The sequence below is a fragment of the Oncorhynchus nerka genome, linkage group LG4, assembly GCF_034236695.1.
Source record: "Oncorhynchus nerka isolate Pitt River linkage group LG4, Oner_Uvic_2.0, whole genome shotgun sequence".
Lineage (NCBI taxonomy): Eukaryota > Metazoa > Chordata > Actinopteri > Salmoniformes > Salmonidae > Oncorhynchus > Oncorhynchus nerka.
In genome coordinates this window covers 50,360,312-50,374,379 of record NC_088399.1, presented here as the reverse complement: position 1 = coordinate 50,374,379, position 14,068 = coordinate 50,360,312, and the positions used below count along the sequence as shown (strand labels likewise).

The 14,068-nt window shown below is 44.3% G+C and overlaps 1 protein-coding gene across 2 annotated transcripts in view; it reads right to left on the bottom strand.

The window, feature by feature from the left end:
- Window positions 1-456: 456 nt before the first annotated feature.
- The window catches only part of LOC115127070 (chondroitin sulfate N-acetylgalactosaminyltransferase 1-like), a 47,795-nt gene continuing 34,183 nt past the window's right edge, over window positions 457-14,068 (bottom strand). For both annotated transcript variants that reach the window (XM_029656717.2, XM_029656708.2), the window contains exons 6-9: window positions 4,892-5,070; window positions 4,600-4,694; window positions 4,413-4,494; window positions 457-2,381 (exon numbers count right to left, since the gene is read on the bottom strand). In XM_029656717.2, the coding sequence (XP_029512577.1) occupies window positions 2,089-2,381; window positions 4,413-4,494; window positions 4,600-4,694; window positions 4,892-5,070 (649 nt within the window). In that variant the 3' untranslated portion in view covers window positions 457-2,088. The remainder of the gene's footprint in view (window positions 2,382-4,412; window positions 4,495-4,599; window positions 4,695-4,891; window positions 5,071-14,068) is intronic.

Sequence of the window (14,068 nt, the reverse complement as noted above, 5' to 3'; positions counted from 1 at the left end):
TATTTAGAGACCCCCCCCCCAAGTTGGACTTTTGTTGCCTTTAGATGAGCTCATGTCTCTTTCAGGGGAGATGAACGATCCCTGGCTCACCCCATAATTCAGACACCCCTCTCCACAACATTTGATCTATTTCATAGCCAACATACAGTATCTGTTCATAGGTTTTTGTCACTTTGGTTCCTCGACTGGGATGCAATGCTTCCATCTAGAGGTGTACTACTGAACACAATGTGATGATGAGACTACCATCTTGTGTACATCACTACACAATACCACTGAGTCTTTTTTTATAGACATTTCGCAGGCTGCACCACAGGTGAGTAGAGAATAAAGCATAACGTAGAGTTACAGTAGAGTAGATTACAGACTACTGCAGTTTTTACATACTGGAGTCCAATCAAATCTGTGAAGAAGCATCAAGCATCAAGCATCATTTATTGAGAATTAATCAAGAGCTTCATCAGAAAAGTTATATTTATTATTAACAGATAGACGTATCCTTTCACGAAACAATAAAACGTAAAACAATTTAAAAGGTGCATCCTCCTGACTCTTTTTACAGGTTTTGGTCATCCGACACAAATGTAGGTTCATACAAATTCTTCCATGTGAAGCAACCCAAGTGCTTTCTTGAAAACGAAAGACCTGGGAATTAAATCAAATCTCTCAATATTTATTTTAAGACGATTAAGTGAGCTCGTTAAATAAAGGCATAAAATCAATTGTCACTCGCTGTGAATGTCAAGCCTGTGAGAATGTATTTATCTATAGGCTATACATCTCCGAAGAAATACTCTCAGTAGAAATCCATCAGGATTAACGTCAAAACAATTTGCCATGTTCAAATATCAGACCCTCTTTCCATATTAACATTCCATTTCAGATTGTATTTGCACTTTCATACAGGCCTTTTCCTACCCTTCCTTGTCCTGGTCTTATAGTGCTCTGTAGACACGGAAGCATTATACTACCACTAAACTTAATTTGGCTCATGTAGACTTGTGTCAAGCCACCGCCATTTCAGCTTCTAAGAAAGAATAGGCAAATGAGTGATGTAGCTAACAATTGTTAATATTAAATAAGCATTTTCTTTTTCCAACAAAAGTTGTGTGAAATTCATTCTGTAATTTTATCACTGGATAACTTAATTATGGAACAGAAGTGTAATACATCTATTCTAAAATATATTATTTGCACAATGTTAGCCTATACTCAAAACAAAGGACACTGTACCCATATTTTCTCTCAGGGCCATATAATCTTCGTCATACATGTACTGTAGCTTCATTCTCAAACTGTGAACCAAAATACTGCCCAGTGTAAAAAAATATAGTATATTTATTTTGACCCTTCAAACAAGACAAAACTGCACTGTTTTGTTTCTTGATGATGAAAAACCACATAAAAGCACATGCAGGCAGGATTAATAAAACTCGTGAAAAAGCAGAGCACCATAATGATTCTGTGGAGCTTGAGAAATAATGAATGTCTAACAGTGTCCGTGTCCCTCCTTTGTTGTTGTCATTGGCTCGCTAAATAAGCATCACTAACACCTGTTTTCATTTATTGATTGACCATCTGTCTGAGTGTATTGTCATGTAACCAGGTTACATGACTTGAGCTTCAGTGTCCACATTCCCTTCACTGTCATGCTGTTTTCCTCCTGTCCACAAGGTGGCTCTAGTAAGACACAGGGAAATCGTGTTCCAGTCTTCCTCCAGCCTCCTTCAAGAAACCAGCAATGCCACAGCTGTCAGTCAGTCAACATGAGGCACATGATTTTAGACCAAAACACAGAGGAGCAGTCAATACAATACTTCTGCTGGCCATTTTAACTGTCGTCTTCACAGTGCTTGCACTTCTTCAAGTAACGGCAGGTGTCTTAGGTGTATTTTGTTATGCCCTTTTTGGCACAACAAAAGGGAGGATATATTGGAGTGTTTTTCCTCTATAGTGAGTCAGTACTGTTATGTCATCACTGTTCATAACAGAAGATCTCTGTTTTGTTGTTGTTTCCCCCCCTCACTGTCTCTGACTGTCATACTGTCATGCCCTCCTCCCGTAGTCTAGATTCCTGTGTGATTCCCCTCATGTCTTTTTGGCAATGGACCGCTGGGGTTTCTGCTTACGCAAGTGTGCCTCGATCTCGTGTCGGAAGAAGAGCATGCCCAGCTGGCCGTGTGAGGCTTCGTTCATGGCCTTGGACTGCATGCACATCCTGTACTGCTCCGGGGGCAGCTCGTCAGCACAGCGCTTCTCGTGCCACAGGTGGAAGAGGCCCCGCGATGGGGACCGGACCACCAGCAGGTTGCTGTGCAGGTACTTCCTGTAAAGGTGAACATCCTCACCACCCCAACCTTTGATGTCCACGTCAAAACCACCTGGAAGGAGGGACAACATGAACTCATAAACTCACTTTAATCAAGCTGCTGAATAGCCACCACTAGTCAGCTACCTGCTCCCCCCTCCCCCTGCTACTTCCCCGTGGACATTCTTTCTCCTGCTGCCCCCTCCATTCTACTCCCCCTATTGACATTCCGCCCCCTCCAACGGACTTTACTCTGCCCCCACCCCAACGACATTCATCACTGTTGCAGTTGTAAATATGTATATTGTAACTTCTTTTTTGTTGTTTATTTCACTCAATGATCATTCTCCCACACCCCCTCAACAGTCTTTACTCTGCTTCCACCACAACGGAAATGTATCTACAGTTGTTATTATTATATTAGGGCTATTTCTATTTCTATTGTTGTTTTCCTATTACCATTTTCATTAGCCTAAGAATTTCACTGTACCCTGCAATCACGCCTACAACCCTGTACATGTGAGCATTAAACACTCTGAATCTAGAACACTGAGTCTACGAAATATTAAGGACACCTTCCTAATATTGAGATGCGTGCCCCCCCCTAGACCATGTTGACTCCAACACTTTTGGAAAGTTGGCTGGATGTCCTTTGGGTGGTGGACCTTTCTTGATACACATGGGAAACGGTTGAGCATGAAAAACCCAGCTGCATTGCAGTTCTGAACAAACCGTTGCGCCCGGCACCTACTACCATACTTCATTCAAAGGAACTTCAAACTCTTGTCTTGCCCATTCATCATCCGAATGGCACACACACACAATCCATGTCTCCGTCGTCTCCAGGCTTTAAAAACCCTTCTTTAACCTGTCTCCTCCACTTCATCTACGCTGATGTGACTTCAACAAGTGACTTCCATCAAGGGATCGCAGCCTTCACCTGGATTCACTTGGTTGGTCTATGTCATGGAAAGAGCAGGTGTTCTTAATGTTTTGTACACGCAGTGTATTATGTTCTACCAGTTTTTTCTACGTGCATAACGCATGGAGTCTGATGATATGACAGCAGTGGAGTGATGAAATATTACGATAGAACCTCAGGACATGCCCCAACGTGACTTTCAGACGTCAGTTCTTTCCAACCAACTGGACTACATCCTCTTCATACCCTAGGTGACACGGGTAATCATGTTTCGCTTATTGATGCACGAGTGCGGTTTTTCTCCCCCCACCTCTCTCTCTCTTTCTCTCTTTTTAAAATGACTGCAGACTGCTCAGTGCTGAGGGGCTAAACAATGAACCGAACCAGGAAGCTGGGAAATTGTGTATTTGTGTGTACACCAGGGCCTAAAAACATCCCTTCTGTCTGAAGTCAAACCGGCTTTTCTCTTCACCTCACTGTGAGAAGCACATTGTTTATTTTCCTCTCTCTCTCTCTCTCTCTCTCTCTCTCTCTCTCTCTCTGTGCCTCTCTCTCCCTCTCTGTCCTTGCCTCTCTCTACCTCTCTGTCCGTGCCTCTCTCTACCTCCCTTCATCTCTCTCTTACTTTGGGTGAAAATCTCATCACAGATAAATTCATTATTCATCACCATTCGCATCACATCACATCTAAATCTCAAATCACTCGCCCTAGAGTTGCAAGGAGTATTTGATGTATTATAGGGTCACACTGTAGTGCGATGTGTCTCTCTCCTGAGAGTTTAAGGTCAGACAGATGCTGTACCTCTGTCTCCCTCCACAGTAATATTAAATGTTCTGCCAGTGGCAAATGAAATTACAATGACAAAACAGTAAAATCTCTGTCTATCTCTGTGTGTGTGTGTATTTCTGGCCTAGACACGTGTGCCCTACGAGCCCTGGTCAAAAGTCGTGCACCATATACGGAATAGGGTGCCATTTGGGACGCAGACACTGTCCAGAAACGACCCTTATTTACATCATAGTTTATAGCCTGTGACTTCATCCAATGGCCTCGACTGAGGTGGAAAAATGCATTGAGGCAAAACCTGTCCTGAGAGCCAATATGCCTGAGTCCATAATAATATCGCAGATGGTTTGGATATGACAATTTAACAGCGACAAGCACGGTAACATGATAGTTACCTATGTTGATGAAATCTGATCTGTACTGGCACGTCATTCCGAAGCCAAAGTCTCTCCATAATCCTGTGTCCTTTTTAATCACCTATTAAAAATAGCAACAACAAAAAAAGAACAGGCAAATCTTTAAGGTAAGAAAATGTGCTGTTGCACATATTTTTGAGGACATCTGCGAAAGCAGGTTTCTTACCAGCTGCTGTTCAACTGGCGGGATGTGGTCATGATTACCGTAGATCAGGGTTGGGTTATACTGGCTGAACAGAACAGGATAGAAGACCTTCTTACCTGAGGAAGAAATAAATACATGAAAATGTAACCAAACAAATCTAAGATTTCCAAAGTATTAATTACCAATGGTTAATAACAAAACAACATCTCAACAGTTATTTCCTTCAAATCTCAGCTTTGTTAGAAAACCAAAAAGCACAGCGGCCCACGCCGAACATAGCACTGATGTGGATTTGTTCCGTGTACTGTAGTACCAGGTTGAGCATTGAGACGGCAGGTGTTCAGGAAGTCGGCGGTAAAGTAGATGTCGACGTCACAGAAGAAGAGGAGGACGTTTCCTCCCTTCCACGCCCTGGCGCCCACATCCAGGCCACGTCCCCTGGAGAACTCCTCATTCAGCTGGAGCAGGGAGAAGTTCTTAAAGTTGATCTCCCTGCAGAGAGAAGAATAATACTTTATTGTCCTTTATACACAAATGTCTAACAGAAATGGGTCTTCTGCTTTAACCCAACCTCTCCGAAAGAAACTCACATGCAGACAGGTTGAGGTTGGAGGTTGGAGCAGAGAGAGAGAGAGAGAGAGAGGGGAAGAGAGAATTTGACAGAATTGGAGATGAAATCGGAGTTGATTCAGAGACAGAACCCAACGGATACCAGACAGAGGGAGACAGTGTGGCAAAAGAAATGGACCAAAAATGAATTAGCATCATTGGTTTAAAGTTAATTTAGTAGAGGGAGTGGGACAGGCTTAATTAATCCGTGTCTAATGGGTCTTATGAGCGCAGAGGGCCCAACTGAGTCTGAATACAGACACTGCATACAATATACACAGCTCTGTCTTTGTACTGTACCATTAAACTACAACACATACACACACCCTCTTGCCCTCTTGCACGCACACACACACACACACACACTACCCCTGTATGCTGTAGTGAACCTAATTTCCCCTTTGACAACAGCAGAACTAATAAGATCAGGTCTGTAAAGTGGCTACATGATGGCTGGGTCCCAAATGGCACCTACAGTGTATGCCCTACGTAGTTAATGTGCTATTTACTCTGTCAACATGACAAATGTGTTTTGTGACATCACCGCCTCCTTTAGGCATTATTATCATCCACCCACGGTAAACAACCACTGATTGATGTGCCGTTATCAGTGTGGGATTAGGCCCTTGTGGATAGAGTGGCACGTTGTGGGCTCAACTCAAATACAAGCCTGCTAACGTACAGAGACAGAGAGACAGACAGAGAGACAGACAGACAGACAGACAGACAGAGAGACAGCCAGACAGACAGACAGACAGCCAGACAGACAGACAGACAGACAGACAGACAGACAGAGAGAGGACTGCTATGGGAGTTCAAAGACGCGCGCACGCACGCACGCACGCACGCACGCACACACATACATACACAGCAGGATCCATCGGGATAAATTATACATCCATTCCTAACCTTGGGCCTTGCACTAGGGGGAAATAGCAAGAAAACATTGCAATTAATTGTTTGAGATGTGAACACTATAAAGTTGTTAATACATTATTAATGAACGCTCTCACATGATCACATATGCATGCCCAAAATGGATCAGAAATTCAACTTTCCAGTTAAAAAGACAACATAATTACTCATCTGTGACATAAATGATGATGTACTGTGGTGTATTTTATTCACAGGTCTGGTAGCAGAAGATAACCGGATAATATTTCCAGGGACAACCCATAGATTCAACTGTAGCCCACCAGCAGACCAAAGACCATGAGGAACATAATCCGTTTTTAATTTTTTTTATTATTGAGTTATTATTCAAATATAATATTGAAACTTGACTCATGAGCCTTTAATTTATGGTCCGCTATAGCACTGTGTGATAGTTCTGAATGGTGGCTATAAGATGACAATGGTTGCAGCCTGATCTCTAGCTTTCCACTGCAGGGTTAGACGTTACTCCAAGGTAGTTATATGGCGGGAGGCGACGTGACAGTTGTAGTATAGATGCCGTATCTTAATTTGATCAAAATGGAAATGCAAACTTGTAGTGTATTGAAGGTTTAAAAATGCTTCCAAAGTCTCAAATTTCCATTTAAAAATATGAGACTGGATTCGATTTATTGGGATACCTATTAGCCGACGTCAATGGCGACAGCTAGTCTTACTTGGTTCCGACAGTTTGTCATGATGAATTTTCCCTAATGAAAAATGTATCAACCCCCTACAACAACAAAAATTAACATTCATTATAATCCACATAATAATTCACATTCTTTTCCTGCTGTGAGAAACTGGGTCAAATCAAGATACGGCATCTGTAGTTCAGCCTGACACTATAGCCTGTAGGCTATTCCCAGTGCGGAGTCCTTCTCCCCGTCTCTTATCATCTCTCTATCAGCATCTAGCCAAACTGAACCAGAGGGAAGGGCTCCATCTCTCCTTCCTGGGGGCTCTGGAATAGATCAACTGTGTATTTGATTTCAGATTCATCTGTATGGAGACCGATTTATGTCTGCTGTCAGAAAGAAAACAGATTTAGGACCAGTATACATGAGCTTAATCCTGCGTAGACACACACAGATACACCAGCGTTTTGGCTGGTGTGATCAAACCGATACCAGCCAATAGGTGGGTGTGTGGCCAGAACAAAAACACCCACGTTTTGGCTGGTGTGGCCAGAACAGACCCCCCCCCCCCCCCCCCCGTGTTGGTTGGTGTGCCCAGGCATACGGACAGACAGACTGGGAGACAAATACAGACAGACAGAAACACAGACACCCACAGATACACCCACAAATGCAAAAATGCACACATGCATGCCTACCACATACACATACTAAAACTCATACTAGTGCAGAATGTATGCTTGTAAATGTTGCCACTAGAATTCCCAGCCAGCTGTTGTTTATTGAAGGTGCACAAAATCTTTTAAGTCTCCAGAAATTCTTAGGACATTAAAACATTGTTTGCAAAGCCCCGTGGGAGTTTGTTCCCGCATTTGATAAATACCTTTTAAACCACACATTATATTAAAAAAAACATTAAATATGTATGTGGGCCAGAGTAATTAAAAGCAGGCAAACATGATTTAATTCAAATCACTTTAACAGTGGGTAGGAGTGGGATTACTTTAGGATTCATGCTGCTTGTTGGAGTGTTTTCACTGTGATTCAAGCAGCACCAAGCCTCAGGCCAAAACACACTCTGGATATTCCTTTTGTGATCCTGGTTTGGTATGTCCGTCTGGTGCTGGTCTGGGAAACCCCCCCACCCCTCTCTCTCTCTCTCCCTCTCCCTCTACATCCTTCTATCCATTTTCCAGCCATCCTCAGTACTGCCATGTCAAACAAGCACAGGAAGGAGCTCCTGTCTGTCTGTCTGCCCTGTCCCGTCTTCTGCCTCCAGGGAGAGGAAATCTTCAACTAGGAGTTCAAGACCCCTCTCTGTCTACTGTTAACACCCTGAGGAGACTCACTTCCTGTGTGTGTGCGCGTGTGTGCGTGTGCGTGTGTGTGCATGTGAGTGTGTGTGCATATGTATGTCTGAGGGAGAGCACTCACCGCCCATTTGTCTGACAGCCGGGGCCTCTAGTGTTTTGGAGGACCCTGGAGAGTTAGGATTCAGTAAAATGTTTTGAAGAAACATCATCAGCACTGGTCATTAAAAATTTAGACGTGTATAGACGCAGGCCTCAGGCAAGGCCCCATTAAGCAGGGCTGAAGTGGTTTTTAAGTGTGTGTGTGTGTCTGTGTGTGTGTGTGTGTGTGAGAAAGACAAGAGCATAATGAGAGGCAGATTTAAATGTACTTTACGTGGATAAACATCAACATCAGCTTCCAGTTTCCTGAAAAGCCAAAATATTGCGTCATCCATATGAAATCCTACACTACCCTGTGATGAAGTTTTTTGTTGTTGTTGTTGAAAGGACGCAGTGCTTTGTCTCTCTCCATGAGGAGCTGGTCCCTCTGTGGAGATGTAGGAATGGTGCATTAGCATTTACTGTGCGCCGTTAGCTGTTGGGCTGGTGTTTATGCTCTGAGGACATCTGTGGTTCACAGGCACTCAGCTATCACCCTGGGCTCAAAACGCTCTCCTCTTCCTCTCTCTTCTCTTCTCTTCTCTTCTCTGCCGTGTCTTTTCTTCGGTGCATCTCTTCTCCTCTCCTCTCCTCGCTCCCTCATGGACACTCATTTATTCATGTCTATCGATTCCCCCCACTCTTCAAACAGCTCGGTGTGTCTCTGTCCATCTCAAACCGGAGTGACGGACAGTTAGCGGTGGAAGCGCGTTCGACGTGATAATCGTGTCTCGTTGTCTGGTGCAGCTCACTAACATAGAGCATAAGGAATTGAACTTGATTTCAACCTGCTCTGTCGCTCTACTCTGATGATGTGATTTAACTGACTTGGATACGGAGCTTGCCCCCATGATTATGAACACAAATCGTCTTTGGGTAGGGAAGGACAACTTTGATTTAGTCAGGGCAGAAGCAGCAGCAGCAGCAGCAAATGATCCACCCGGTGCCTGCTGTTGGAAACAGACATTGACATCACATTGACATCACACAAATCAATAACCATTCAGACCAATTCAACAGAAAAAAAGGAACAGGGAGAGATTGGAGTTTGGATGCTGTTATCTTTCCCTCTAGGAGATCCGTGCTCGATTACAGTGCCTGATCCAGAGTCCGATGAAGTGTTACGAGAGCTGTTTATAAGGTGACAAGAGGACAGACCGTGATTTGCACAGTAGATATGTTTGGCATCCTGTGAGCTCCATCCTGAACTGTAGCAGACCGGGTTTCAAATAGTGTTACTTTGAAAGAGCTTGATTGAGTCTGCCTGGGGAGCACAGGGCAAGCTCACAAAACACCGCTAAATCATTTGAAAGTACACAATTACTATTTGAACCCAGGTCTGATGTGAGCTCAATCGTGGGACTGTTATGGCTGCGAAGATACCCACTATCAGAGCAATTGTGATACAAAACGCCTAGCAAGAACGAGGCACTGTAGTGCTCAGTTGCCTGTGAACTAGGTGAGCGAGACTGTGCAGATAGCAGGTGTCAACATACGTCTTGTTACACGCAGGCGGTGTCGATGGTATTTCCTGGGAACAAAGCAAACACATCCTCCAAGGACCAACACAGCTCTTTCCCTTGCACAGTGAGACAACACATTAGCTGCGGAGGTCACTGTCTCAGAGACAATGCACAAGGACACCGTCTTGCCTTTCCCCCTTTAACTATTCACTCCATCACAGGGCCATTCGCAGAGACATGAGAGCTGTTGAGAATGAGATATCTTTGAGCGAAAGACCTTGGCTCTCATCAGATTTCTCTTTCCAGACAATACTGTCTGCCTCGTTGTCATTGAGAGCAAGAAAGCGAGAGAATGAGAGAGAGAGAGAGAGAGAGAGACAGAGAGAGAGAGAGAGAAAGAGAGAGAGAGAGAGAAAGAACGCTGTAGTGTGACATCTGAAACCGGCTCAAAGCCTAGCATGAGGTGTGCAACTCTTTCTCTCTCCTTCCCTCTTTCTCTTTCTACCCCTGCAAACCATCCGGCCATTGGTGGGCACAGCGTCTCCATGGCAACCTACCAGATAATCAGCACAGTACCAGAGTACCACGTGAACTCATTTCACCCACAAGGCGATTCCAAATTGACCCTGAACCTGTAATTGTATCTGCGGGCAATACACTAATTTCACTGCGACCGCTGTCATCCCTGATCCCAGGCCTGTAATATCCGACACTGGCAGAGGTCACTGAGTGCCTCTGGGTGGCCACACTCCTACATTATTCATCAGATGGGGCTGAGGTTTCTGAGTTGCTAAAAGTGTGTGTGTGTGTGTGTGGGGGGGGGGGGTACAGTGGGGTCCATAATTATAGGCACCCTAGCAAAAAATACAGTATAAAATAAATAATACAAATACTGAGCTATATTGTATGCTCACATATTTTTAAGTATATTATTTGATATTAATACAATTGTTCAGAGAAAGACATTTTGTTTAATACAAAACATCTTTTTATTTTATTATTTATTTTATTTCACCTTTATTTAACCAGGTAGGCAAGTTGAGAACAAGTTCTCATTTACAATTGCGACCTGGCCAAGATAAAGCAAAGCAGTTCGACACATACAACGACACAGAGTTACACATGGAGTAAAACAAACATACAGTCAATAATACAGTATAAACAAGTCTATATACGATGTGAGCAAATGAGGTGAGAAGGGAGGTAAAGGCAAAAAAAGGCCATGGTGGCAAAGTAAATACAATATAGCAAGTAAAACACTGGAATGGTACATTTGCAATGGAAGAATGTGCAAAGTAGAAATAAAAATAAGGGGGTGCAAAGGAGCAAAATAAATAAATACATTAAATACAGTTGGGAAAGAGGTAGTTGTTTGGGCTAAATTATAGGTGGGCTATGTACAGGTGCAGTAACCTGTGAGCTCTGCTCTGCTCAAGCTGCTCTTGGTGCTTAAAGCTAGTGAGGGAGACAAGTGTTTCCAGTTTCAGAGATTTTTGTAGTTCGTTCCAGTCATTGGCAGCAGAGAACTGGAAGGAGAGGCGGCCAAAGAAAGAATTGGTTTTGGGGGTGACTAGAGAGATATACCTGCTGGAGCGTGTGCTACAGGTGGGAGATGCTATGGTGACCAGCGAGCTGAGATAAGGGGGGACTTTACCTAGCAGGGTCTTGTAGTTGACATGGAGCCAGTGGGTTTGGCGACGAGTATGAAGCGAGGGCCAGCCAACGAGAGCGTACAGGTCGCAATGGTGGGTAGTATATGGGGCTTTGGTGACAAGACGGATTGCACTGTGATAGACTGCATCCAATTTGTTGAGTAGGGTATTGGAGGCTATTTTGTAAATGACATCGCCAAAGTCGAGGATTGGTAGGATGGTCAGTTTTACAAGGGTATGTTTGGCAGCATGAGTGAAGGTTGCTTTGTTGCGAAATAGGAAGCCAATTCTAGATTTAACTTTGGATTGGAGATGTTTGATATGGGTCTGGAAGGAGAGTTTACAGTCTAACCAGACACCTAAGTATTTGTAGTTGTCCACGTATTCTAAGTCAGAGCCGTCCAGAGTAGTGATGTTGGACAGGCGGGTAGGTGCAGGTAGCGATCGGTTGAAGAGCATGCATTTAGTTTTACTTGTATTTAACAGCAATTGGAGGCCACGGAAGGAGAGTTGTATGGCATTGAAGCTTGCCTGGAGGGTTGTTAACACAGTGTCCAAAGAAGGGCCAGAAGTATACAGAATGGTGTCGTCTGCGTAGAGGTGGATCAGAGACTCACCAGCAGCAAGAGCGACCTCATTGATGTATACAGAGAAGAGAGTCGGTCCAAGAATTGAACCCCGTGGCACCCCCATAGAGACTGCCAGAGGTCCGGACAGCAGACCCTCCGATTTGACACACTGAACTCTATCAGAGAAGTAGTTGGTGAACCAGGCGAGGCAATCATTTGAGAAACCAAGGCTGTCGAGGCTGCCGATGAGGATGTGGTGATTGACAGAGTCGAAAGCCTTGGCCAGATCAATGAATACGGCTGCACAGTAATGTTTATTATCGATGGCGGTTAAGATATCGTTTAGGACCTTGAGCGTGGCTGAGGTGCACCCATGACCAGCTCTGAAACCAGATTGCATAGCAGAGAAGGTATGGTGAGATTTGAAATGGTCGGTAATCTGTTTGTTGACTTGGCTTTCGAAGACCTTAGAAAGGCATGGTAGGATAGATATAGGTCTGTAGCAGTTTGGGTCAAGAGTGTCCCCCCCTTTGAAGAGGGGGATGATCGCAGCTGCTTTCCAATCTTTGGGAATCTCAGACGACACGAAAGAGAGGTTGAACAGGCTAGTAATAGAGGTGGCAACAATTTCGGCAGATCATTTTTGAAAGAAAGGGTCCAGATTGTCTAGCCCGGCTGATTTGTAGGGGTCCAGATTTTCCAGCTCTTTCAGAACAGATTTGGGAGAAGGAGAAATGGGGAAGGCTTGGGCGAGTTGCTGTGGGGGGTGCAGTGCTGTTGACCGGGGTAGGAGTAGCCAGGTGGAAAGCATGGCCAGCCGTAGAAAAATGCTTATTGAAATTCTCAATTATGGTGGATTTATCAGTGGTGACAGTGTTTCCTATCTTCAGTGTAGTGGGCAGGCAGGAGGAGGTGTTCTTATTCTCCATGGACTTTACAGTGTCCCAGAACTTTTTTGAGTTAGTGTTCCAGGAAGCAAATTTCTGCTTGAAAAAGCTAGCCTTGGCTTTTCTAACTGCCTGTGTATAATGGTTTCTAGCTTCCCTGAACAGCTGCATATCACGGGGGCTGTTCGATGCTAATGCAGAACGCCATAGGATGTTTTTGGGTTGGTTAAGGGCAGTCAGGTCTGGGGAGAACCAAGGGCTATATCTGTTCCTGGTTCTAAATTTCTTGAATGGGGCATGTTTATTTAAGATGGTTAGGAAGGCATTTAAAAAAAATATCCAGGCATCCTCTACTGACGGGATGAGATCAATATCCTTCCAGGATACCCCGGCCAGGTCGATTAGAAAGGCCTGCTCGCTGAAGTGTTTCAGGGAGCGTTTTACAGTGATGAGTGGAGGTCGTTTGACCGCTGACCCATTACGGATGCAGGCAATGAGGCAGTGATCGCTGAGATCTTGGTTGAAGACAGCAGAGGTGTATTTAGAGGGCAAGTTGGTTAGGATGATATCTATGAGGGTGCCCGTGTTTTAGGCTTTGGGGAGGTACCTGGTAGGTTCATTGATAATTTGTGTGAGATTGAGGGCATCAAGTTTAGATTGTAGAATGGCTGGGGTGTTTAAGCATGTTCCAGTTTAGGTCGCCTAGCAGCACGAGCTCTGAAGATAGATGGGGGGCAATCAGTTCACATATGGTGTCCAGAGCACAGCTGGGGGCAGAGGGTGGTCTATAGCAGGCGGCAACGGTGAGAGACTTGTTTTTAGAGAGGCAGATTTTTAAAAGTAGAAGTTCAAATTGTTTGGGTACAGACGTGGATAGTAGGACAGAACTCTGCAGGCTATCTTTACAGTAGATTGCAACACCGCCCCCTTTGGCAGTTCTATCTTATCTGAAAATGTTGTAGTTTGGAATTAAAATGTCAGAATTTTTGTGGTCTTCCTAAGCCAGGATTCAGACACAGCTAGAACATCCGGGTTGGCAGAGTGTGCTAAAGCAGTGAATAGAACAAACTTAGGGAGGAGGCTTTTAATGTTAACATGCATGAAACCAAGGCTATTACGGTTACAGAAGTCGTCAAAAGAGAGCGCCTGGGGAATAGGAGTGGAGCTAGGCACTGTAGGGCCTGGATTCACCTCTACATCGCCAGAGGAACAGAGGAGGAGTAGAATAAGGGTGCGGCTAAAAGCAATAAGAATTGGTCGTCTAGAATGTCTGGTACAGAGAGTAAAA